This window comes from Plecotus auritus (assembly GCF_963455305.1).
Source record: "Plecotus auritus genome assembly, chromosome: 7".
NCBI classification, from domain to species: Eukaryota; Metazoa; Chordata; class Mammalia; order Chiroptera; family Vespertilionidae; genus Plecotus; species Plecotus auritus.
The window spans coordinates 12,164,827-12,192,018 of record NC_137774.1 but is presented as its reverse complement, the minus strand read 5'-3'; the positions used below and the strand labels follow the sequence as shown (position 1 = coordinate 12,192,018).

Below are 27,192 nucleotides of genomic sequence, written 5' to 3'. Positions count from 1 at the left end.
GGGGGTGATCTCCTAAGTCCCATGTAATTTTAGAAAGTTCCTGATTTTAAGAAATGCATTTTCTAGGCGCTGTCCAACTAAGCTAATACTGAAAAATTACGGCTTGGATGCAATAGGTCAGAGTGGGATCCCTTGGGAGTGGGCGCTGGTTCTCTATCACCCAGTCTCTGCTTTGTTGTGCCCCCCGCCGGGAAAGGAAGGATGCTCCAAAACCCCGCCTCTCCATTTACAGCATCACCAGCCCAGAGGGTGGGGATTCGTGCCACCCAATCGTAGTCCCGCTAAACCGCACCCCCACGGGACAGACTGCCAACCTCAGCCAACCGAGAGAGGAGGGATCGTTCTCTACAGCCAATCCGAGAGCTGCGGGGCCAGGCTCAGACACCTCCCCCGCACGCGGGAGGTAACCGTTGGGCCCAAATGGGCGGTGTCACCAGCCAATCAATATGCTTCTAGACGTTTCAGCAACCAATTAACGAGAAGAACGCCTCCGAGCCAGGCAAGCAGAGGGCGGGAATAGTTGCTAGCACAGGCCGAGGCCAGCGTCGGGCCCACATTTTTCTGTAGGATATGGGCTGGAGAGAGGGTTGCTGCGCTAGATTCGGGGGGTCGGGAAGTTGGAACCCACAGGCTGTCTGTGGAGCGTGACCAACTGCGTCACGTTGCTCAATCGACTTGTCCTTAGACACCCGCCATCCCTCCGGTCCCGTTCCTCTCACCTTCCTTCGCGGCATTGCCGGCGGCTGCGGCCCGACGGTTCCGATTCGGGCAGCGGCGGCAGCAGCAAGAGGAACGGTAGCTCCGGCGGGCTCCGTGGCGGCCTCTGTAGCAGTCCCAATCCTGCGGACGATCCCAAGTGCCTCCTGCTTCACAGCGTCTACAGCCTTCTGCGCAGGCGCCGCGGGCTGAAGCGCTTTTTCCTTCACTTCCGGCTGAGGCTCGCGTCATCTGACGTTATGGGCCCGATGGGGGCCTGGGAGTTTCGCTGTTTCTGGTGAGGCTAGCGAGCGCCATGTTGGAACTGGGCGCAAAGTACAAACCCGGGCCAGCCATTTTTATTTAGGGGAATGGCACCCTTTGTGTGGGCGTGGGTAGCCATTCTTGTTTGGGGCAGAAGCCTGACAGTTGAAGGTTATGGTTCTCATCTTTACCTTGGGCAAAATTTCCTTTCCCGGTAGCTTTAATTTCTGAAGTCGAGGAAGGAAACCCCCAGAATTCATCAGGTTGTTGATATTTAACCCCTTCTTTGCCTAACTGGCTAAAGGACGTTTCCGTTTATCCTATTAAACGCAAAGTTGAGAAGGGATACTTTGCAGAAAAAAATATTTTAAGAGCCATCCTGTGTCTCAAAGTGGTGGGAATGAAGGCTTTGTAAAAGAAACGAAAGGGTAGCGCCCATAATCAGGAAGTTTCTTGTCTGGTAAAGGAGACATTGTCCTTGCCTTTAGCGAACAGCAAGTAAGTTAAGTCCTTCAGGTCGCGGGAGGAGGCAGAACCATTTCATTCTTCAGAAGCTGTAGCTCCAAAGAATTCCCAGTTTAGCTTTGTGGGGAGCACCCACCTCCTCCCCCCATTCTGTATGAGTTTAAGAGGCCTGGGAGAGGTGGGATGGGGGTGCCGTACCAGAATCGGAGAAGCAAGTGAACCCCACTTGAACCCAAGTGATCCCTGGAAATCAGAAGCTTGAGCCAGGAGTTGGGGGAGGGAATAAGAAGAAGGAATCTTTTTAGTGAAGGAAGAAGTTGGTCAAGGATATAGGGCTGGAAGAAGAGCCACAGAGAAGGCTGGGAAGGGAGAGCAGGCGTCGAGGATTTAAACTCGTCGAGGAAAAGCCTTAGTAAGAGGACCAAAGCTCGGCCAAGAGCGATTGGGCGGAAGGTGGGCAAGCTCAGTCATTAATTTAGGAACGTGGACCCCAGTTTCACCTGAGGCCAACTAAAGTGGAGATCTCCCCCAGGTGCAGAGCTAAAGAACAGAGTAACAGGGGAAACTTCTCATTGATGTGCTAAACAGAGGACTCTAAAGAGTTAAAGTGCCAGACCCTTAGCCAGCACTCTCCTTGGGGATATCCTGGGCCGGTATTAACACGGGCAGCTCTCAGTATTTAATATTTAGCTTGTAGTGTTTAGTATAAATACCTCTGAATAACCTACTTAGGTTGAACTGCACATAAAAACTTACATGGAAAGGGGCTCGAGTTTCTGCAAGTATAGCCCTAGCACTTAAGCATTTAATTTCATACTGTTACTGTTATTTTGCACTTACTGGTGTGTTCTGAGGTTACTAGTGGTCAGGAGCTCTTATGTTAAGAACATAGCTAAAAAAAAATGAGGGAAAATTTATAATTAATCAGTGATGAATAAAAGAGTTTAACCAACACCCCCCCAATAAAAAAGAACATAGCTCAGTTCTTTCATACCATCCTTAGTAGTGCCCAGACCATGCTCTACCCACAGTAAATGCTTTCTAGTCAAGCGGAATGTGTTGCCTGTTTTACAGTCTGAATGTTTAGCGCCCAAAGATGGTGAAGTTAATATTTTAGAATAAGATCTTGTCCTGACTTAACCATTCATCATACAAATACCAGCATTACAAATGTTCAACATTAATTAATCTCTTACATTGGATTTTCAAACACTGTAGCTAACACTAACAGAGTTTACAATTCCATTTAGACACCGTTCTTGTCCTTGGGAAGTGTAAACTCTGGCAGAAAGATGACAAAACTAACACCACTAGGATAGAAATATAATCATAAGGAAAATGTGTACTTAAGATGAAAGTAGAATAGCGAGGTATATTTAGAATGGGCAAAGAGGGATCCCGAGAGCGTTTTTCTTTCTTTTTTTGAACCAACATGTTTACTTTGAGTGTCATTTTCGTCATGACTCATTTAGCTCTTGAAGCAGGAACTGATGTTGGTTCAAAGCTCTTGAACAGTTGCCCTCCTGCCCATCCTCATCTGCCAGACTTCACAAAGGTAGCTCTGCTCTTCTTCCTGCCTTGACACATCCAGTCTTCTTTAAAATTTACTTCCTTCAGAAAGTGTTTCCTGATTTAGTATTTCTGAGGTAGTAGGGCATAGTGGTATGTTATTTTGCATTTACTGCTATACTCATACTCTTCCTTATACAATTTGATAGCTGTTCCTCTCTCTCCTTCCCAAACAAACAATGGGAACATATAACTCCTATTTATTTTGTTCATCAACTCTACTGGTGTCTAGTACAGGGCTTTGATGTCATGTCTGGATTTGAATTTTAGCTCTATCTGCATTGCTCTTGCGTAAGTTTTAAAATTTATCTGTGCCTCAGTTTTCTCATCTGTGAAGTAGAGACACTAATAGCCACCTCACAGGGTTGTTGTGAGGATTAAAGGATTACCACAATGCATTGCAATGGTTGTAGTTACTGACATTCATAATTCTAGTCATCCTAGTCATGGCTGTAACATCTTAGTGTTTGTGAATGTATCTTTACATGGTCTCAGTAGTTATTTGCTCTTGTCTGTTCACCTTCACTTCTGCTCAAGAGACAGAAGGATTACCCAGGCACTATATACCAGGCACGGAGTCACACCAATATGGAGAAGACACTGTTTCCCCAGGCTAGTAAGGTCATTGTTCCAAAATACCAGTGGGAAAATAGAATGATGGCCAAGGTTCAGAAGTGGTACAGAGGAGGAAGTGGAGTGTTTTATCTGGAGAGTTTAGGAAGGAATTTATAGAACAGGTTAAATAAGAGTGGAATTTCATAGGACAAATAAGTTGGCCAGTGGACAGAGAGAATAAGACTTCCCATGCGAAGGGAACAGTATGTGTAAAAGTGTAGAGGTATGGAGCAGCATTATGTACAGGGTGACTTATGGCATGATGGAGTAAGGGTGGTTGCCTAAACAAGAGCCAGGAATGCTTGGGGGAACCAGTTCATGCAGAGCCCTGAACACCCTGCTAAGGACCTGGACTGGAAGTAATGGGAGATGTCTGAAGGACTTTAAGCAGGGAAGTCCCGAGATCAAATTTGCACTTTAAAGATCTCTGGAAGTTGTGAGGGGGACTGAGCAGAGTGGCAGGGAGACCCAAGGCAGGAAGACTGGTTATAACAATGCTGTAATAATCTTCCCCAGAATTGAGGAAGAACTGAACAGGGCAGGGTAGTCTTTTGAGTATGTCCTTGTTCATTTTCTTTCTTATAACTGTATCTTATCTCATCAGCTATATTTGTGAATTCCCTAAAAGAATCCTCAATTTTCTTTAAAATGTTCCCCTCACCAGTAAAATGATAGGTACCAGATTTCAAATACAAAGTGTAGTTGTTCGTTGTTTGCTTCAAAAGCCCAAGAGCTCCTGGAGGTTGGGAGCCTTGCCTGGCTTGCCACACTGTCTCTAGCTTCTCCCTTACTGCCTGGCATCTAAAAGAGCTCAGTAAACGGGGTGGCCACTGCCAGGTGTTGGCTCAGTTAGGAAACATAGCCATTCTCTCTCCTCTAAGCCTCTTTTTAAACCAGTGATGTGCCTAGGAGGGGTTAGGAACAGCAGTTTCCTCAGTGTGCAGGTAACTGTCCTGTAAGGTGGCGAAGTGTGCCTTGACCCTTTAGGACAATGTTAGTATAGCCAGGCCAATCTTACAACTTCTGAGGACAAGTATTGGCCTTGTCTTTATCCCTTTGGGAGAATCTCAGAGGTTGCTAATGTGATCATAATTCGTATTAAAATTTTTTCACTTTCGCCAAAACCGGTTTGGCTCAGTGGATAGAGCGTCAGCCTGCGGACTGAAAGGTCCCAGGTTCGATTCCGGTCAAGGGCATGTAACTTGGTTGCGGGCACATCCCCAGTAGGAGGTGTGCAACAGGCAGCTGATCGATGTTTCTCTCTCATCGATGTTTCTGACTATCTATCCCTCTTCCTTCCTCTCTGTAAAAAATCAATAAAAATATATTAAAAAATAAATAAATAAATAAATAAATAAAATAAAATTTTTTCACTTTCGAGCTGCCTTAAAAATAGAGTCAGCACAGCCGGAACCGGTTTGGCTCAGTGGATAGAGCGTCGGCCTGCGAACTGAAGGGTCCCAGGTTCGATTCCGGTCAAGGGCATGTACCTTGGTTGCGGGCACATCCCCAGTGGGAGGTGTGCAGGAGGCAGCTGATCGATGTTTCTAGCTCTCTATCCCTCTTCCTTCCTCTCTGTAAAATATCAATAAAATATATTAAAAAAAAATTAAAAAAAAAATAAATAAAAAAATAAAAATAGAGTCAGCACAAACACTAATGGCCCTTCCTTGTTTACTCCTGCTGGAGATGGCCTGAAACTTCTCTTACCTGTTTGGACACTTGTTCATTTGGTTCTTGTATCACCCTTACCCACCACCTACTCCCAGCCCCACCCTGGGTGAAGGTATTGGACAGATCCCAGCAGGCTCAGGCACAGCTCGCCACCTCTGCAGCTGGGGTTATAAATAACCACCAAAATGAAACAGTCAAATTACCACATTTTGAAAATTGCTATTAAAAAAAATCACTGTTCCTGATTCAATAGCAGTTCTCCTGCCCTTCATCTCCCCCTCTTCCTCCACTTATCTACCTCCCTTCCCTGATCCAAGCTCCCTTGGGAAGTCAGTCTGAACACAAAGCTGTGCTATGATGAAGACATCTTTTTCCATATTTGACAGGGCCAAAGCCCTCCAGGGCTGTAGTTATAGTTACATGATGTTGTTATGGCAGCAGAGGCCTCAGGGCAACATATGTTCCTGGGTGGTAATTGGGTTTGCTTTAACAGACTGTTTCTCTCTGGGTTCTTCATCCCAAATTCACTTATCAAGAAGACCAGGGAATTGCCATTATGGATGGGCCTTGATTTTTTAATTCCAGCAAAACCAAATTTCTCTTTATTCCCCAGGATGGAATGTACCCAGTCATCATGGGTTGAGACTTTTTTAGACTTCAGGCATTTTCATTTATTCATTCAACAAATATTTATTGAGCATCTGATAAGTGCTAGGCATTGGGCTGAGAGCCGAGTGCATACTGTGAATAAACAGACATGGTCCTTCCCCTCCTAAACTGACAATTTTAGGACAAAGACTGTATAGGAGGGGGCTGCAGGATTTTCGCCTGCCCCAACCCCATCCACCTTTTCAAATATTCGAACCCGGGATAATAACGCTAAATAATTTTTTAAAATATTTTTTATTGATTTCAGAGAGGAAGGGAAAGGGAGAGAGAGAAACATCAATGATGAGAGAATATCATTGATCGGCTGCCTCCTGCACGCCCCCTATTGGGGATCGAGCCCACAACCCAGGCATCTGCCCTTGACTGGAATGGAATCCCAGACCCTTCAGTCCACAGGCCAACACTCTATCCACTGAGCCAAATCAGCTAGAGCAACACTAAGTATATTTCTGGATAAAATAAAAGACATTCTTAATCTCACTGCTGTCACAGCGCTATTTTTATCTTTTACATATAGCCTTCCAGTTTTTCTCGACATGCATACATTTTATTATGTGTGCATGTTTTTATATAAATACATTCATTGTTTACATTAAATTTCATAGTTTTTACACGTTCTCAGCATTTCCTATGTTTCTCCAAAAGTCTTCATAATTGTCATTGTAATCACTGTAACATTACCTTATGGTACTGTGGCATCATGGACTCTCATTCCCCTATGAGGGGTTATTTGAGGGTCTTGCATACATCTATACTTATATATTGCTTTATTTCTTTCCCCAAAGATTTGCCCACATTTAAAGTGGCACCACCATTGTGTAAGGGTGCCAAGTTTAAGACATTGTCCCCAGAACTAAGTGTGACCGCTTAATAAAACCTTGCAATTTTAGTAAAAATGAAAACCGCACCTCAAATGTGCTTTTGATTTTGCTTCTAGTTAGGATATACTTCAGTCTTCCATGTGTTTATTTACCAGTTTTGTTTCCTTTTCTGTTAAATCCTATTCCTACTGGGGTCTAATGACTTTGAAGTTTGAGAAAGAGAAAGAATGATGCTTTGTCACATACAGTCACAGAGTCAGTGTTATTAACAAGGCAGAACATTTGCTTCATAATTATTTCTCTGTTTTCTCCTCGCTTTCACTCTGGCTTTCCGGTTACCTATAGTGGTAAACTGTTTGTCAAATATGCAATCTGTTGAGAAGTAGAATGAGATTGTGAACAAAATGTGTAGATGACATGGATGATATAGTGAGGAGGCAGGTTATTGTCTGATCTCGACAAGAGTTGAGGGGCCACTTTTTTAAATTTATTTTTTACATATTTTTTTATTTATTTTTGTTAATCCTCACGCAAGGATATTTTTTCCATTGATTTTTAGAGACAGTGGCAGGGAGGGCGGGGGAGAGAGAGAGAAAGAGAGAAAAACGTAGATGTGAGAGAGACACATCGATTGGTTGCCTCCTGCACACACCCCAACCAGGGCCCAGACTAATTTGTAACCCTTCTGTGCTCAGTTGACACCCTAACGACTGAGCAACACTAACAGGGCTATTTTTATTGATTTGAGAGAGAGAGGAAGGAAGAGGAAGAGAGAAACATCAATGTGAGAGAGAAACATTGATCTCTGTAAACTGGGTATGTGCCCTGACTGGGAATCAAACCGGCAATCGAACCCACGACCCTTTGGAGCACAATAGGTCACTCAGTCAACTGAGCCACACCAGCCAGGGTAAGAGGCCACTTTTAATGCTGTAATCACTCTTGCACACGATCGAAAACCTGAATATGGTTCTGTAGACACTTTTTTTCCTGGGAGGAATTGAGTCCCAGAAAAAAACTTTTCCCAGACCAGCCAACTTTAGGAGGATGAAAAATGACCCTGTATGCTGCCATTTATAAACTGTGGGTCATTTTATTTTTTGGGAAATACTTTCCCAGGAATGGCAGCTAGGAACAGGTTCCTCTGAGTCAGTTACAATGCTTACCCAGTCTCCCTTGTAGCAACCGTACCCAAATGTGAATCAACTGAGGGATGCAAGCTATATCTAATAAAAACATTTCTCTATTTAAGGCAAACCAGCACATACCTGGTCCAAATCCACAACCTTGGACTTCTTAGTCTTGCTCTAACCAAATGAGGTTACTAACCTCAACCTAATCTCAGGGGTTAAGAATGATTTTCCTACTAGTCTGGAAATGACTGGAGGATGAATAGGCATCTGGTCATTTTCTTACCTGCCTAGCCTTGCCAGTAGATGTCACTACACCAAACCACATTCTCCAAAGAGAGGTCTTCAGAAAAGCTGAGTCCAACCATCATAACCCTCTTCTTCCAGGGTTTCCATTAATACCTCTGGAAAACTATCAAGAATATGTAAATACTAGAGGCCTGGTGCACAAAAATTCGTGCACTCGGCCGGGAGGGGTCCCTCAGTCCGTGACCCCTCAGGGGATGTCCACCTGCTGGTTTAGGCCTGCTCCCCAGGAGATCAGGCCTAAGCTGGCAGTCAGACATCCCTCTAGGAGCCATGGGGGGATGTCCGACTGTGGCTTAGGCTTCAGAGGAGGTGGGAGAGGCTTCCACCACCACCACTGCGCTCGCAGCTGTTAGCCTGGCTTGTGGCTGAGCGGAGCTCCCCCTGTGGGAGTGCACTGACCACCAGGGGGCAGCCCTGCGTTGAGAGTCTGCCCCCTGGTGGTCAGTGCACGTCATAGCGACAGGTCATTCCCAGTTCTGCCGTTAGGGTCAATTTGTATATTACCCTTTTATTATATAGGATACATGGTTCCAGGCAGTACAGAGACCTGAACTCAGCAGGTCAAGAGTCAGAGTTCTTATCCAAAGGCCTTCCCCAGATTGGGTGGGGAGCACAGCTGCTATAGGAAGGGCGGTAGGGTGAGCAGACCATTTAAATAGGGGTACACATGATAGAGTTATCTAGGAACAAGAGCCATAGTCTTGGGGCTGTTCCAAATGTCACTTTGGAGCTGATATCTCAGGCAAAGCACTCCACCCACCCTCCACCCCTACCCCTCTGTCCACACTGGCAGGGGCCATCCCTCGCCTGAAGGCTGCAAGGCTGAGTTTGGCTCATCAATTTTGGGCCTTCCCAGTGCCAGCCAGACAGAGGCACACCATGCAAGGACACTGGGGAAGTTCCCAGCACTTCAGACTGTTGTTACTGTTCTCCTTCCAGACAAGTATAAGCAGCATTAGTAATCTGGGAAAGAGCCATTATCTGCTCTTCAGTAAATACTTTTATTCCATGTGCTTCTGGATACGGACTGAAATTCATACGGGGCCTGCAGTGTCCCACGTGGTCTGTCCTCAGGTTAACTCTCCAGCCCATTCCACACCACCTCATTCCCTGTGCTGCAGCCTGATTGGCCTTCCTGAAAGTCCTTATAAGTGCGCTGGTTCCTTCCACCTCAGGACCTTTGCACACATTCTTTACTCTGCCTGGAGTGTTCTTTCTCCATATTCTTTTTCTCCTATCCTACTATGTGCCAGGCATCATGTTAGGTGCTGTGGATATAGAGATGAATAATACATGGTCTCCTCTATATCCACAGCACCTAACATGATGCCTGGCACATAGTAGGAGCTTAAGAAATGCAGTTGAACTATTTTGTTGCTGAAGCTTAAAGGAGGTAGACTGGTTCTGGGGATAAGTAGTATGCAGTTATTCACTTGGGGAAACCTCAGATGCAAAAAAAAAAGTATGAATAGGGTCACGAAGGTTTCCTTTACATGTATAGACAATAGTTATACAATAGACTGTTTCAGGGGCATTAGGGCTATTCAAGGCCCATCCCTTGACCTTTTGAGATCATCCTTGTGAAAGGCAATTACCATCAACTCCCACAAAATACATCTTTCCACCAGCGGGGCTTAAATTCTAACCTACATAAAACATTGGTCTCACCCTACTTCACATTGTTATCTCCTTCAGTGCCCTACAGAATCTTGGTCCTTTGGGCCTATTCTACTCTGTTTTTCACCAGAAAAGGGAAAATCCCAGAAGGTGGTGCCCTTCAATCAGAAGTAAAAATGGCTGCATCTCTCTGGGCAACCAGAGCCTGGGCCTGGTATTCCTGAGTCCACAGCAGGGAGGCCATTAGCCCCAGGCCCAAGAATCCCTGCAACCAGCACCCCTGGCATTTAGCCTTCCATCCCTGGCACTTAACCCCCGGGCCCCTTAAGCAGGGACATTTCCAATAGTTTTTCTTGGAACCATGGAGGGTTCAAAAGAATTCTTGTACATTAAAAAAATAAGTCCTCCAAAAACAGCCATTGAGCTGCTTGACCTCACTTATTTCTTCCCTCTCCCAGCAGTGTGGGGCTTAAAGAAAAGGATGAGGATTTGGATGTATGTTTATTCACCTCATTCCAGCTAGTTCTGCTGGTCTCATCCTATATGGCATTAGAATCTTGGGCCCCAGGAGAGATGAGGGCTGTATCTTGTCCCAAAGCTGGGCCTGAAGGCACAGACATCAAGAAAATACTTTTGACTCTTGTCAATGGTGTGCTGATGCGTCATGGAAACTAGTCCCAGGGGCTTCCCCTCTCCGGCTTCCCCTCCTTCCCTTCCAGCTGCCATAAATCACTGAGTATTAAATACTGTCTGTAGGACCCTTCTGCCCCCACCCCTGCTCCAGAGCTCCCTGTCAGCCAGAAGACTGCAAACTAAGGGAGAAAAGAGAGAATGGGTAGCAGGCAGGGGTGCCCATCATTTATCAACCACACACAGTGGTGGGTCACTCTTTCCAGCAGTGCTCTGGCAGGCTGGGCAGGCAGTGCAGCCAGAGTTTGCTGGCAATGGAGAGGATGGTCCAGCAAGAGTTTCCCTTACTTGGCTGCCCCATCCCTGAGGTGGGGAGACAAAGTCAAGGGCGAGTCCATTTATTTATTTATTTATTTATTTATTTATTTATTTATTTATTTTTGGTAAGAGAACATTTATTTGGTAAATTACAGAGGAAGAAAAAGTAATTCCTAGAAGAAATGGGCTTAGGGAACAAGTTATGAAGGTAAAGGAAGGGCCCTTGGAACTTGGGAATGTGGAAGCTAATGGTAACATTCCTGGCGGGAGGGAGGGGGAGAGAAGGGGGCATGGGCGTGCTCCCTGGAGGGAGAGCACCCCCTTTACTATTTTTATTTTGGAGGTTTCAGAATTAAACACACACTTTCAGTCCTGGATAGATTCTTACCTGCTTCCCACCTTCTGCCAAGTCTTCCCTAGGGCCTCCTCTTCTGACCCCACGAAGGGCTTTCTCACTTTACCTGGCACACTGCAGAAGTTTCTTAAGAGTCCCAGCTCCAGAGCTCTGGCAGGCTTTCTTAAAGGGCAGCACCACCCTTCTGCCTCCTTTAATCTTCTCTGGTTTCTTCTTAATGGAAATCCCCCAACTTCCCCATCTCTCCCTCTCTCTTTTTCCTCCCTGGAGATAGGAAGCTTGGAGAAAGGGAATGGATTTGGTCCTAGGCTAGCTAGTCCACTGAAGGACAGACATGCTTTTGCCAAGGAGAAGTTAAAAAAAAAAAGTTTGACTCACACAACAGGAACAGCTGGAACCTGCCAGCCTCACCTCCATGATTTCTGAGCACTGCTCCCCTGCCATATAAACAAAGTTAGAGTTCCAGGGAGTTTAGAGCTGAGGGAGTGACAGGGAGACAGGGGAGTAAGTTATAGCATGACTAGTCTGGCCTATATTCCTATCTCTGACCTTTAATCTCTGGGTAAGGAGTGAACCTCTAGATCTGCATCCCCCTCACCTAGTCCACTGACCCCCACTCCACCTCCAGTTGTGGTCATACACAATAGAGGTGAAGGCAGGTCACCCTAGCTATATAACCTTTAACAGGTTTCCTAACCATTCTGAGCCTCAGTTTTCTTGCCTGTGAAATGGGAATAATTATACCCACCAAACAGGGTATAGTAACTATGACTGAGGATCAAATGAGATGATGTGTGCAAATTGTGTAGCCTATAGTAACTGCCCAGTAAGTAGAAGTTTTCTTCTATGCTGTGTAGCAGGGGCAGATGGTCTGTAGCATCCTGATTATATTCCTTCCTTCCTAGGGCCCTGAAGTTTCTGTCTCTATAGGTGGTACAGGCTCCTTGGGCATTCTGAAGAGTGCAGACACACCACTGGTTCAGGAATCCCGGATTTCTAGTCTGTTTGGGGAAGAATTCAGAACTGGGTATATAGAGCCCTAACTGGTTTGGCTCAGTGGATAGAGCATCGGCCTGTAGACTGAAAGGTCCCAGGTTCGATTCCGGTCAAGGGCATGTACCTTGGTTGCGGGCACATCCCCAGTTGAGGGTGTGCAGGAGGCAGCTGATCAATGTTTCTCTCTCATCGATGTTTCTAGCTCTCTATCCCTCTCCCTTCCTCTCTGTAAAAAAATCAATAAGATATATTTTTTTAAAAAAATAACTGGGTATATAGAGCCAAGAAATTGATAGGGTTGGTATCTAAACCCTGGCTTGACATTCTGGGCAAATATCCAGGCGGTCAGAGAATTGGATGCAGCTGTTGGGTGGGACTTCCAGAGAAGGTGCCAACTTGTGTGATTTTATCAGAGTGGCATGGAAGAAGCATGTCCAAGCTGCTTCCTACCCCAGCAGAATACAGGCCACTTTGTAGACTACCAGGCCTTTGCCCAAGTTGAATAGAAGCAGGGGTCACAGAGGCCACTAGTGGAATGTACTGGAACATTCCAGGCCCTTCTGCTACACAACAACATAATTCCTTGAGGCTTTGAGCCATCAGGGGCTTCCAGAATTGGGTACAAGGTCTTTGCCCTCCACCATGCATAGCAGGAGAAACCTCCTGCTTTGAAAGGAGCAATATTTTATGTGCCACCAAGTTATTAAGTGGGAGGAATGTCAATCCAGCCCTTTGAGACTTTTTCATTACATAGAGAGACTTGGCTACCAAGGCCATTTTGTCAAGCCAGAGCCATTGAATCGATGTGTTGAGTATAGGATATCCACTAGAGCAGTGGTCGGCAAACTCATTAGTCAACAGAGCCAAATATCAACAGTACAGCGATTGAAATTTCTTTTGAGAGCCAAATTTTTTAAACTTAAACTTCTTCTAATGCCACTTCAAAATAGACTTGCCCAGGCCGTGGTATTTTGTGGAAGAGCCGCACTCAAGGGGCCAAAGAACCGCATGTGGCTCGCGAGCCTCAGTTTGCCGACCACGGCACTAGAGAAACCGGGAATAGACAATTCAGTCAGGGTTGAAGAGTTGGATGGGATGTAACCAGGCTTCATTCTTTCAGTTAGAAACAGATTTACAATGAAGCTAATGAAACTTAAGTGTCAGAGCCTCTTACTTGCACAGAACCCTTCCAAGCCCTCGCACCTAACTATAATTTTTTTACTCACAAAACCTGGAGCCTTTCCTGCTTTCAGTCTGCAGGACTTTTAGCCTCAACTTTTAGGAGTGGTTAGAAACATTAGGTGGAGAAACAGTCAAATATTTAACCAACATTGATTCAACATTGCCGGATGCAGTGGTTTGCACTAGTTGCTGACAAGAAATACCAGAATAAATGGATCCCTTTGCTCAGAATTGGGAAGAAAAGACCAACAGATATAAAGTGACTTAGCAGAAATGATAAAGCTACCCATAAGTTAGTACTCATATATTGTGCTACAAATTGAACACCTGAGTCCCTAGAGACTCATCAGTACCTCATAAGGTCAATTGAGGAACGTTTGGAGGAAGTGAGATCTAATTGGAAATTGAAGCAGATGGTGGAAGATGGAATTGCAGGGAGAGGGAAAGTTCATAAACCAAGGCACAGAAATTAAAACGGAGGAAGAACCTGTGGTGATACTTTGCAGTTATTTATTATTACAAAAGCCCTTTGGAGATAATATTTTTGGCTCTGAAAAGAGCTCTGGAGTCTGTGTCCTGGATCTAAAGGAAATCAGACTACAGACCAATTTTCAAGCCACTTGTCCCTTCTGTTATATTTGTAATATTTTTGAAATTGGAATGATACTTGATGTCTGATTTGGTGTACAGTGTGAGAGGAAGGGAGAGGGGAATCAGATGGAGAATGTTTAGAATATTGTAGCTTACTTGCCTTAGGGATAATTATATTGTTGAGGCCAACTTGAAGAAGGTAAATGGGAACAGTGGTGGAGAAGAGGAAGTCTAAAAGGGGCTGAGACAAATGGGCCTTTTGGTTTATACGCAGTCTCCTGGGAATGTATATAAACCAACTCTCCTCTCCAAAGACTTTGATCTCTCAGTGGGCCTGGGAAAGTCGGGAGTGGGGGATGCAAACTGTTCCCACCAAGGCACTGCTCTAGAAACCAGATGGTCCCCTAAGGTACCCATAATCACATGATGCAGCAGAATTTGAGTTTAATGAATTTTTTTTTGTGAAGCAACATCTGCATGCTGGTCACAGTGAGCTAGGTGTGGTAATTAGAGCGATGACCAAGACACCTGTTCTCCTCAGGAAACATATATTTTAGAGAGGAGGATAGTTTTAAAAACTGAGAAATACCAGCCTGGTATTCCATAGGCCAAAAAGCCAAATCCTACATCTTGTACAGTGACCTTTTAGGGATGTCACGGGTGTAGGGACATTTGTTTCCTGAGACATTCCCTTAAAAGATTAACAGGGTCTGCCAGCCACCATAGATCTCTTGTTCCTAAGCATATCTAAATCCCTTTTTTTTTTTTTTTTGGAAACACCTTAATGAGGTATAAGTTACATACCATAAAATTAATAATTATACATGGTTTTTAGTACATTTATAGAGTTGTGCAATCATCACCACATTTCCGTTTTAGATAGCACAAAAGTTTCATTGTGCTTCTTTGCAGGTAATCCCTGCTCCCCTTCCCAACCCTGGATAACAATTGATCTACTTTCTGTCTCTATAAATTTGACTTTTCTGGACATTTCATATAAACGGAATCACACAATATGTGGTCTTTTGCATCTGGCCTCTTTCACTTAGCATTATATTTTTAAGGTCCATCCACATTGTAGCATATATCAATAGTTTGTCTCATTTTATTATTGAATAGTACTCCATCAGAATTCTTTTTTTTAAATATATTTTATTGATTTTTTACAGAGAAGAAGAGAGAGGGATAGAGAGTTAGAAACATCGATGAGAGAGAAACATCGATCAGCTGCCTCCTGCACACCCCTCACTGGGGATGTGCCCGCAACCAAGGTACATGCTCTTGACCGGAATCGAACCTGGGACCTTTCAGTCCTCAGGCCGACACTCTATCCATTGAGCCAAACTGGTTAGGGCTAAATTCTTTTAAAAGTTATTTATGTTTTGAGGCAATACTGAATGGGATGAAGAAGCCTGGTCCCCTGCCCTGCCTCTGATTTGCCGAGTGACCTCTGGCAAGTCCTTGACTTGTCTGGGCATCCATTTATCTGTAAAATGAGGAGACTAGATCACATATAGTCTTTAATGTCTATTCCAGTGCTTATAAAAAATACAACCTACTTTTGTATTTTTCACAGAATGTGCCACTAGGTCCAGTATTCCAAAATGTTGATATCGCAGATTCCACGGTTACTCTTTACCTGTTTTAAAACTTCTGCCAGTTCCTTTATTGCCAAGGATGAGGAATCTTAATTTTAAAAAGGCTATAGTTTAGCAAGAAAATAAATTTGATTCCCACCAAGAGAGAGGAAAAGAAGAGTTAAGGAGTAAATGCCATCCAGTCAGAACGAAGGAAAAGGAACAAGTGAGATAACTAAGCCAGAGGACAGAAAGTGGTGGTGGGCCACAGCAAGGGAAAAATGTGTCAGACAAGGTCCTGAAGGTCAAAATCCAGGCCATCTGGTTACCTTGGGAGTCAGAGGGAAGGGATAGAGAGGGAGGTCACCGGAGTGGGAGAGTTGTTGAGGCCTAGGCCCCCCTCCCTACTCTGTTCCCATAACCTCATTCATTCCCTCAACCCTCCTTCCCAATCCCTCTCAGGCTGCTCTGCTCCTTCAGTTCTGACCCCATTTCCTCAGGATCTCATTCCCTGAGGATCGAGGCCTGACATTTCAGACAGAAGCTGAAGAAAGGAGGTAGGTCGGAAAGAGGCACTGTGTGTCTGCGTCATCTTATTTTCTGTTTTATTATTCTGGAACCCTGGGGGCCAAAGACGTAAGCACGTAGACATTTACCAAGAAGTCCAGTCCCCCAGGTATCAAGGAATATCAGAACTTCTTTATTCTCTGCTGAACAATTGCTACTGAGTATCAAATTTGGGGGGGGGGGGGGTGTAAAATGATGATTTGGAATTCCCGTTCTTGTTGGTTATTGTGCCATAAATGCACAGAGTGAGGGTCAAGGTACCCTGAAAGTAGAACCGGTTCCTTCAGACCTGGAAAACTTCTCTTGGCTATGACAACCCTAGACTTCTTTCAATTCAGTAGCCAGCAGGATAAGGCTTCCCTGCTGATCCTCTGATCTGCCAGCACTCCCTACAGCCTTTCATCCTTGGTAGTCCCTCAGACTTCTATGGCTATTAACACCCTTGGGGCTTAGAGGTACTGCTTGGGGAGTGGCTATACCTCTGACACACACCTGTAGAGAATATCCAATTCCTTGAATCCTCATTTATTGTGACATCTGTGGACATCCCAAGAGCAGGCTGGGATCAAGGGACTAAGTAAGCATTTGCTGTTGGAACCCTCTGAGGCAAGTAATTCTCCTATAGATGAAAAACAATTTATTGGTATATGCAATTCTCCACTTCTGATGTTTATGGGTGCCTGCCTGTGACCCAAAGTCCCTGAAAACAGGAACCAGGTGATGTCTCAATCAGAATAGCTTCTAGCCCAGTACCACTTCTGCAAACAGGCTTCAAGGCTTGCTGGGCTGTGAACCCCAGGGTAGAGAGCACGCCTCTGAACATGATTAACTAGCGCTTAGTTCTGTGTCTGGCACATACTGGTCATTTCACTAAATTTGTGATGAGTAAATTAATGACAGTTGTGTTGATAAGGATGATGGGATGGTGACAGGTTTCTTATAAGCTAAAAGATGCTTTTTAAGGCAAGGCATCTCCCCTTAGCAGTGCACATCCTTCCCAAAGCTATAGCTTCTTTTATTGGAGGAAACAGGCGTTGATCTTCAGAATGAAGTCTTTATCCTCCCATCATGCCATGCCAGGAGAAGCTATCAGTAATAGAGAAAGCAATAAGAGACAGCTGGTTGGACATGATACCTGGTTAGTGAGAGGACAGGGATCTCCTAGCCTCCCTGCCTTTTCACTCCTTCAGCTAGGTCAACTTTAGTGTCTTTTGCCAGCAACTTATCAGGAAGAACCAGGACTCTCTGGACTCAGAAGATCCAATTCTTCAGCTGTGCCACCTCCACAGGCTCGTCTTCCACTGTCCAGGTCCTCAATTCCTCGTAACTTGGCTTTGAAACAAAATTTGAATCCCGTGTCCTTGAGACTACTCACATTACCCTTCTCTCCAAGGGAAGAATGCAGCTATCCAATAATATGCCATTTTATCTTTACAACAATGATTCTGGTATAAAGAAAGGGTACCACTTGCCCAAAGTATTTCATGATTCTTAATTCCAGGGCCTTTACTTCTAACATACACTGTATGGCTCAAACAATAATTAAAAACTCAGCCCTGGCCAGTGTGGTTCAGTTGGTGAGTGTTGTCCCATTCACCAAAAGGTGGTGGGTTCAGTTCCCAGTCAGGGCACATACCCATGTTGTGGGTTCAATCTCCAGTCGAGGTGCGTATGGGAGGCAACCGATCGATCAGTGTTTCTCTCTCACATTAATGTTTCTCCCTCTCTCTTTCTCCCCCTTCCTCTCTCTAGAATAAATTTTTAAAAATCACTCAGTATCTCCTAAGACTACCTGATAATTTACATATTGAGGGCTCCTAAAATGGAATAAGTTGTGAGGCAAGAACATTTCAAGAGACCAACTAGCCCGTCCTCTCAGGCAGGCCAGTGGTTTAGAAGTTGAGTATTGGTTGGGAAAGTACTTGAATCTGAGTTGAAAGACCTAGGATATAAGTCCTGAATTTGTCATTTACTAAGTGGGTGATCTTAGGCAAGTTATCTAGCCTCTGTGACTTAGCTTTCTGTAAAATAGAGACAGTATCTGCATTTTCTATCTTGTATGCCTATTGTGAAAATGAGATTATATATGTAAGATCTGTAAAATACTAGACAACTGTAATTTTAACATATCAGCCACATGTGCAGCTTTGGACATTCTTTATGTAAAATATAAATAGCAAGCCTTCTGTATTCATAAGAAAGTTTTACAAGAATAGAGATTAGGAGTTCAGCTCTGGAGTCAGGATGTCGGAGTAATCTTGGGCATGTTATTTCTTTTCTTTTTTTAAAAATAATTGAGCCCTGACTGGTTTGGCTCAGTGGATAGAGCGTCGGCCTGCGGACATAAGGGTCCCAGGTTCGATTCCGGTCAAGGGCATGTACCTTGGTTGCGGGCACATACCTGGTGGGGAGTGTGCAGGAGGCAGCTAATCTATGTTTCTCTCTCATCGATGTTTCTAACTATTTCTCTCCCTTCTTCTCTGTAAAAAATCAATAAAATATATATATATTTTAAAAATAATTGATTTTAGAGAGAGGGGGGAAGGGAAAGGGGGGAGAAAGGAGAGAGAGAGAGATTTGTTGTTCCACTTATTTATGCATTTATTGGTTGATTCTTGCACGTGCCCTGACTGGGGATCAATTGAACCCCCAACCTTGGCATATCAGGATGATGCTCTTACCCAGCCAGGCTTGGGCATGTTATTTCTTTCTGAAGCCTCAAAGAAGAGGAAATAATACTCATAGTTGTGGTCATGAGCATTAAATGATATAATGTATGCACAGTGCTTAACATGTACCTGGCATGGAAAAAGGGACTCAATGAATGTTAGATGCTACCATTACTATGATTAATGAAGATGTGAGGCAGGGTGGTCAAATAAGATCTCATAGAGACATGAACTAAGAATCAAAAGTACTTAACCTTTTTGGGCCCCAGTTTTCCTACTTGCACCATAATAAGAATCCATGCTTTTCTTTTTCCAGATTGTCATGAAGCTATACTAGTATATAAACGTTGAGCTAATTAGAATTGAGGAATGTTATAAATTGGAAGATTTAAAAATACATTTTTATTGATTTTAGAGAGAGGAAGGGAGAGGGATAGAGAGACAGAAACATCTGTGAGAGAGAAACATTGATTGGCTGCCTCCTGCACACCCCCCACTGGGGATTGAGCCCGAAACCCTGGACATGTGTCCTGACCTGGAATTGAATCCTGACCTCCTAGTTCATGGGCTGACACTCAACCACTGACCCACAGTGGCTGGGCTAAATTGGAAGATTTTCTAAAAAGCTGAGTTAAATTTATAAAGAATGAGTTTTTAACAGTTCATCAGTTTGTGTTCTTTCCTATCTGCCTTTGGTAAAGCTGTCTTCTTCATGGAAAAGGAGTACAGCATTTCCCAGTCAATGAAGAAAGATTTCACATGTCAGATCCTTCAAACTGCAGGAGTACACTCTGCAAAGAAAACCTCCCTTCAGGATGTTCCGTTGCCTCAGTTTGTTCTGTCTATGTAGGCTGGTTTTAATATCCAACCAACTCTTGAATTTCCACTTTGGGTATTATCTGTTTCAATATTTAATCCCAGTATGACCTCTTCTTGCCTTGCAGCATGCTCCCAGATTACCTCCTCTTCCTTGATTAGTTAGTATTGCTTCAGGGAATATCTTTATTTTAACATTAAACTGGGCAAAAACAAAAATAGAAAGATAAATTTGTAGCAAGATCAAAATTAGAGTTCATAGCTAAATATAAATCAGGAGGGAATTGTCCAATTACTTGGATGGTCCCTTACTGCAGACAATCCAGGGTTGATTGTCTTTTGCTTTTTCTATATATAGAACATGGTTAATAAATGTCAAGGGTAATAATTTTTTTCTTTTGAAGAGTAATTTCAGTAGTGACTCAAATGCTGTTTTCTTTCTCAAATGTCTTCATATATATTCTAACATGTGATTTTTCACAACTGCAGTTATTCTCTTTGAGGACTATCCTCATTTTGACTTGTAGGTCAGAGAGCATTGAAATGAGAAGAGCAGGATTTAGAATGGAGTCACTGTGCAAATTTGGGCACGTTTTTCAGTCACTTTGTTCCTTCCACTCTGCTGAGCTAGATTTGAAATGGACGACTCTAAAGAGAAATTTCTGCTTCTTTACCGTCTCAATTTAATTTACAGGCTAGCAGTTTGTGTGTGTGTGTGTGTGTGTGTGTGTGTGTGTGTGTTTAGGTAGGACCAACACCAATTACAAAGTTGGAAACGTGGAGAAAGACAAATGTGGGTGTCACATGAGGCACGGTAGCCATTAAGTGCACGAATATAATGCAAACCGCATGCAAATGTTGCAAACTTTGCATTAATTTGTAGACTTTGGAGTTGAAATCAGCACTGAAATCCTGAGGGCTCAAAACTAATGTTTTTAGATTAAACTAAAAGTAATGCTCTTTTAAGGTATCGCTTTCTTGATGCTTGCCAGGACTCACTCAACTGCTGAAAGTTTGACACTCTTCCCTACCCCCCATGATGATTTCAATGCCTGATTCCATCTTACGCCTGGTCCCGCCCAGCTCAGTCTGACGTCACGTGACATCGTATTTGCATACTACCTGGGACTGGGTGTGATGCTCCCCTTTTCTGCGTCTTCTCATTGGGGGCGCTGGAGAACCAGCCCTCTTCTGGGTAGACCAATCAGTGGTCCCTCGGATATGCAAAAGCAGGCGGGGGTGGAGTGGGGGTGAGGTTTTGGGTTGGATCGCTAGGCATATTAACCAATTAGCCTCTGGGAAGGGATGATCAAGCCGAGGATTGGTTGGGAGGAGAGGCCTGGGAATCCGTAGGCCAATGAGAGCCCTGGGTTGAAGGGGCCGGTCTCTGCCTCGTAGGGCAGATAAGCAGCCGCAACGGGGGTTGGGGGCTGTGTGGGGCTCGCTGTGGGGCCGAGGCGGGCGGGCGGGTGGGCAATGGCGGGGGCCGCGGCGGGCGGCAGAGGCGGAGGTGCCTGGGGGCCGGGGCGTGGAGGGTCGGGAGGACTCCGGCGGGGCTGCTCTCCCCCTGTCCCCGCCGGCTCCCCCCGGGCTGGGCTGCAGCCGCTCAGGGCCACGGTCCCCTTCCAGCTGCAGCAGCCGCACCAGCGCCGGGACGGGGGTGGCCGCGCAGGTGAGCTGGGCCTGGAGCGGGTGCCGGGGGAGGAGCCGTTGGGGGAGGGGGGCGCGTGGTGGGGGGAGGGGTTGTGGGAAGAAGTGTGAGGGAATAGTGGACAGGGGCGAGGGGAGAGAAAAGAGGTCGCGCAAAGTCTTAAGAGGGCGGCGAGAGCGAGGAGTCGTGAATTCGGGGTGCACCGCCGGGACAGTGTGCAGGGTGTTGGGGCCGGGAGCTGAGGGGAGGGACCTGGCAGATGGAGGCTGGCTTTGGGGGCGTAACCGAAAAGTGGCAGAAGTGTCGTGTGGGGGTGAGTGGAAGGTGCCCGGGTAGCAGCGAGGCGTGAGGAAGGAGTGAGTGGCGCCTGATGGGGGCGCCCTGTGCAGGGTGGGCGCTGGACGTCTGCACGCGGAGGGGGAAGGGCATGGAGGAGAGTCCTTTTGGAGCCATGTGTTACTTCTACTTGAGTTTGCCCCCATCGTCCCGCTCTACAGCCGTGGCGTTCCTTTCCTCCCCACTTCTCGTGCGCTTCCCTTTATGCCACCTCCTGGAACTGATTTCATCTGAGGCGCTGGAGTAAGTTAGTTTTACGGCTTTGACTACAGTAAAAACGCTCCGCGCCTATTCCCTAAATTCCTCTCGTCCCAGAAGTTGTATGTACTCAGATCATAGACCTGCTTCATATGGCTGCCTCATCCCAACCATCGTGTGTGTGTGTGTGTGTGTGTGTGTGTGTGTGTGTGTGAGAGAGAGAGAGAGAGAGAGAGAGAGAGAGAGAGAGAGAGAGAGAGACCGACCTGGGCAGCCCCGTTCCTCCCCCCTCCTACCGCCTCCCCCCTTTCCTCCTCTCCCCACGAAGGCCGTTTTGTCCTGGGCATTGTCAGCCAACGTGGCGGTGGGGTGAGGACTACAAACAAGTACACTGTGGCAAACACCCCACTTTCTGAGCAGCACTGAACCGGTGTCTTAATAGCAGCTTGATGTTGGTGTGGGGAAACTAGGGGGGGAGTAAGCTTACCTGACTTTCACACACAGGCTGTGATGGTCGCCCTCCCCAGCCCCCCCGCTGCCCCACCACCCAAATGCAGGCAGTTAGGAATAGGAAAAGGCACCTACTTGCATGAAGAAGTTGGCAATAAGTTGAAAGTGAGGCTTGCATTTGATTCACACCATATGTGAAAAGATCATTGCACACTTCCAAAGCCTCAGAGTCTACCAAATGTACAAAAGTCATGGTCTCTGCCATCTAACAGTTAATGACATTCTCTAACCAGAGTTTCTTGAGCTTAATCCCTACACATCCCCCTCCTGAAAGCATAGCTGCTACACTGCCTTCTAGGTAAGCGTGAGATTAAGAGGGTCTCTGAAGTAGAAAGCCAAGTCTATCCGGACCTCATTGTGAATGTTAGCATTGCAACTTGGAATGCAGAAACTTGGTCAAATCTGGTAGCAAGATGGTGACCAACTAGTAAAAGTATGCCTAGAATCTGGTGGTGTAGAGCAAAGCAATGCTCAGGCAAACTCATGCCTATCATGAGCTGTAAAGTAAACCACAAGACTACAAACCTGTTGGTTTTGTTTAGGCTTCCTTGGAGTCCAGGGAGCTTCGTATAACAGCAAGCACCAGAACCTTAGTCACTTTTACTAGAAATCAATAGAAAGCCTGCCCATGTACTAGCTAGACATTGATGAGCAGTAATATTTTAAGAGCAGTTATTCTGTGTCTACCATAGCATTTATATTAAAAAGACAAACACTGGCGAGTGCTGTGGAAAGGAGGTGAGTGTAGGTTTGGATGACTGGGTTCTTCACATGACCAGTTCCTTTTGTAGGGCCAGGGGCTCTAAGACACCGGTAAAATCATAGGAAACTAGAATTCTGCATTACTTGTCAAGTTATTTAGGACAAGGTGGGTGGTCTTTTGCATAGGGATTGGGCTGATGGATTATTTCTTCGCCTATTGATATCCCAGCGCATTAATAAAGTGCTTATTCAGTGTGTAGTAGGATTATTTGTGGATTTTCAGTGAGGCAGGAGAGAGGAAAGATAGAAGAGGGGACGAGTGGCCTGAGTCTGAGGACTCCTTTGTGGCCAGACATTAAGGGAATGTGCCTGGCCTTTGGTCTGGGAGCACATCGGGTCTTACGGAGGTTAACTTTAACCTTTATGTGTGTTCGGATTGTTTCCATTCTTTGTCCTTGAGAAGTGGTAGAAGTGGTTTTCTGTAGGCCATATGTGCTAGAAGGAAACATCTTGCAGTCATAAACCCTTAAGGGAATGGCTTTGGGTGCCAGAATGCCTGGGTTTTGAATCCAGATTCTGCTACTTACTAGCTATGTGGTTTAGAGGGAGTTACTTAACTCTTGTGCCTCAATTTCCTCATCTGCAAAATGTGAATAATACTATCAACATCATGAGAAACACATGAGGTAATAGGTACAACGTGCTTAGAACAGTGCTTGTCCCATAGAAGGTGCTATAAAAGTGTTTGCTGCTACTTATATTATTGTTATTCTTTCCACCTAGCCAAGGTGAGAGCACTGTTGGCCAGAGCCCCATTGCCTTTTCAGGCTTCAAAGAGCAAACCCATATTGGTCTGAAACCAGTACTGCAGGTTTCAGAATTTCAGGGCCTTCCTTTGCACTTTCATTCCCTCATCTCTTAAAATGAGCTTTTTAAAACGGGGCTCTGAAACCCAACTGTCTAAAAAGGCAGGTGAGCTGGGACTGGGTTTCAGGAACAATTAAGTGTCATCACTGTTTCTGTTTCCCATCTCAGAGTGATGTAGTGCTCAGCACTGTGCAGTTATCTCTCCACCACACACCCTGTTCTTGACAAGATATATTAGACCTTGTAAAAGAAAGTTATGATGTAAAGAGCAGGATTTACCTCCTGTGACAATTCATTCATAAGGGGTGTCTTCATAAAGTAAGGAATGGCTTCATTTTATGAGCCTGGGCTAGGAATGTGGAAGGCAGAAGAGAGTAGAGGGAAAAATAAAGGTTAACTCTAAGAAAGCTAGGAGCCACTAGTGGGTAATAGAAACCCAGGATAAATTTCTTACTGAAATTCCTCCTTTAATTATCATTTGTGTCTTATGTCTCTTGGAAGCTGTTAATGTTTATGTTCTTCCAGGACCAATAATGATGGACAAATGGTAAAATTGTTTTGGGTTCCAGTCTTCTTATCCTGTTAAGTGTCTCTGTCTCCATACCCTTAGAATGAAGCTAATGTTTAATCCAGTCTTGCAAACTCTTCTCCAGTGGACTAGCCCCACTGGAGCCAGGTGGGTGCTGGGGAAGCCAAATGCTGCCTCTGTACCTCCTCTGCCCACCAGACCTTCTTAAACCCGAGGTTGGCAATTAGGGTCTACAGGCTAAATCCAGGTCTCTGCCTGTTTTTGTAAATAATGTTTTACAGAATACAGCCATGCTCCTTCATTTAGGTATTGTCTGTGGCTGCTTTTGCACAACAATGACAGAGTTGAGTAGTTGTGATATAGACCATTTGGCCTGCAAGACAAAAATATTTACTACTACTTGGCACTTAATAGAAAAAGTGAGCCTATCTTTGTCTTAAACAGTGTTCCTGACCATTATTCCTATATGAAGATCAGTTTCAAATGTGTGTAGTACCCACCTCCTCAGAAAATCTTAAGGAGGTACAGAAAACTAACAAGCCTGTGTCCCCACACATACTTTAGGGGTAAAGCAAAGGGGTTATCAGCTTCCAGTCCTCAATCTTTGTGGAAGATCAGCACATGTGAATCCAGGCTGCCCACCCCCACCGTTTTCAGGTGACATACGTTCAATAGACATAAACTAATCTGGATTTACATAAAAGCTTAACTGTTAGGCAAATTTGTGCCCCCTTCCCACTTGCCCGCCTTGCAAACCTAACGACTCACAACTGCAGTGAGCACATTTTAAAATCAGATGGAAATTACTTTAAGCTGATCTCCTGTATTGGATTTTTCTTGTTACCTTTTATTTTTCTGAACAGATCATTGTGAGCTGGCAGTAGTCACAGCTGCCCTAAAATACTGGCTTCCCCACAGGGACATAGGAAGGGTTTATTTTAAAGGTTTTCCAAGATGGTCGTTTCAATGAATATAAGGCAGCATTGTTATCAGCAATGCTGTTGGTAATTATTAAACTTTTTTCCTTGCAATGCTTTGAAAACTTAGTTCTTGGGGGATGGGTGCTTAGATAGTGTGGAACCACATAAAGGAGGTTGCTTATGGGAGACCCTGGGACGAAGCCCTCATCAAACCATGGTCCTTTTGGACCCTGATGCCAGAAACAGCCTGGAGATTAGAATAGAATGCAACTTTTCTATGCCAAAGAGCCATTTGCTATAATGAAGCTTGGGGGTGCAGTTTCTTTACTTCTTTTAAGAGCTGCAATTATTCTTTAAAACCCTGTAGTGAGGTGGCTTCTGTTTGGGAAGTATTAACCACCAGGCACTTCCCAGCCTGACACTGCTAACTTGCTTTGGACAGTTTTGCTGGTACCAGGAACCTGGTCATCAAAATGCACTGCTGAAATATCTGACTCTTAAATGTTACCAGCAAGGGCATTCTTAAAATTGGGGGCCACAGTGCCTAACTGCTTTATCCTAAAGGACTGGGTCCATGTATTCGTCAGTATTTTGGATAGCAAATTATGTACATACTAGAGGCCTGGTGCATGAAATTCGTGCACAGGTGCGGTCCCTAGTCCTGGCCAGCAATTGAAGCGCGAGCGTCTGCTATGGAAGGGCAGGTCCCAGCTGACCTCTGGGCCCTGGGCAGCACTTGGGCCCCTGCTCGCACCTGTCTTGGCCTGGTGCCACCTGCTTACCTGCTCCGCAGCCCTGCTCTCATCGGGGCTGGCAGTGCCTCCACTGCCATCCGCTGCCAGCACTGTGTCGTCAATGTCCACCATGTTCTGTGCTGCCCCCTGGTGGTCAGCACACATCATAGTGAGCGGTTGAACTCCGGGTCTCTTGGTCGAACGACTGCCGGAGGGGACAATTTGCATATTAGGCTTTTATTATATAGGATGGGAAGTTCTCCACTTATGTAATGTAGAACTAGGATATTGCAACCATTTGAGGTCTGTGGAGGAGGGGTGAAAACAACAGTGGGTGTGGTAAGAAGACATTATTCTCTCTGGTTCCAGATATAGATAGATCTCCAGAACATTTAAAGTAGGATTGCAAGATGAGTATTGTGAAAGTGGTTGTTGGGCTTTAGTAGCCAGAGAACATTACCCTGCATTTTCTGCTAGTTTATACTGAAGAGTATGATGGGCACCAAGGCCACACTATCCCTTGATTTTAATGGAAATGTTAGAAATTGAGCTTCCTTCTCTGGATTCTTACAGCTCTCAGGGAGAGCCTTTGTGCCAAAGGATTCAACTTTAGGGTGTGACATGTTGCAGGGCTAGGTCTGGTTTTGAGTACTTATTGACACTATATATCAAACTAGAGGCCTGGTGAAGGAATTCGTGCACTGGTGGCATCCCTCGGCCTGGCCTGCACTCTCTTGCAATCCAGGACCCCTTGGGGGATGTCGGATAGCCAGTTTTGGCCCAATCCCCGCAGGCCCAATCTAGACAGGAGGGAGCTCAATCCCCACAGGCCCGATCCAGACAAGAGGCGCCCAATCCTGTGCGTTGATCATCTGTCCCCTGGTGGTCAGTGTGCGTCATAGCAACCAGTCATTTGGTCGCTTAGGCTTTTATATATAGAGATGCTATTTGACACTAGCTCACATGCTTTACTAGACTTACCTGGGCTTACTTTTACTCCACAGGCAGTTTGGAGCCCTTTTAAGGGGCTGGAAGGGAAAATCTCTGTGTTTCCTTCCCAGTTCAGAGCCAAGGTGGGTGACCACCAGCAAGTTAGTTTAGTGAGAGTGGACAATCTCTTCAGGGGTGAATGAGTTTTACTCCCCTCTGAGATGAATAGAAGAGGGCGCAGGGAGGAGTGGGAGTAGAGGAAAGATGAGTGGGAAAGCTGATAAC

At 45.2% G+C, this 27,192-nt stretch overlaps 2 protein-coding genes across 4 annotated transcripts in view; one reads left to right on the top strand and one right to left on the bottom strand.

Annotated features, from left to right (window-relative positions):
* Positions 1–1,729, bottom strand: part of KAT7 (lysine acetyltransferase 7) — a 37,019-nt gene extending 35,290 nt beyond the window's left edge. The window contains exon 1 of one of the 3 annotated variants that reach the window (XM_080680574.1): positions 720–1,729. In XM_080680574.1, the coding sequence (XP_080536700.1) occupies positions 720–948 (229 nt within the window). In that variant the 5' untranslated portion in view covers positions 949–1,729. The remainder of the gene's footprint in view (positions 1–719) is intronic. The other 2 variants (XM_080680575.1, XM_080680576.1) reach the window with 2 other exon arrangements.
* Positions 1,730–21,006: 19,277 nt separating this feature from the next.
* Positions 21,007–27,192, top strand: part of FAM117A (family with sequence similarity 117 member A) — a gene marked incomplete at its 5' end in the record, with an annotated part of 41,888 nt that continues 35,702 nt past the window's right edge. The window contains one exon of the mRNA XM_080680578.1: positions 21,007–21,202. Within this exon, the coding sequence (XP_080536704.1) occupies positions 21,007–21,202 (196 nt within the window). The remainder of the gene's footprint in view (positions 21,203–27,192) is intronic.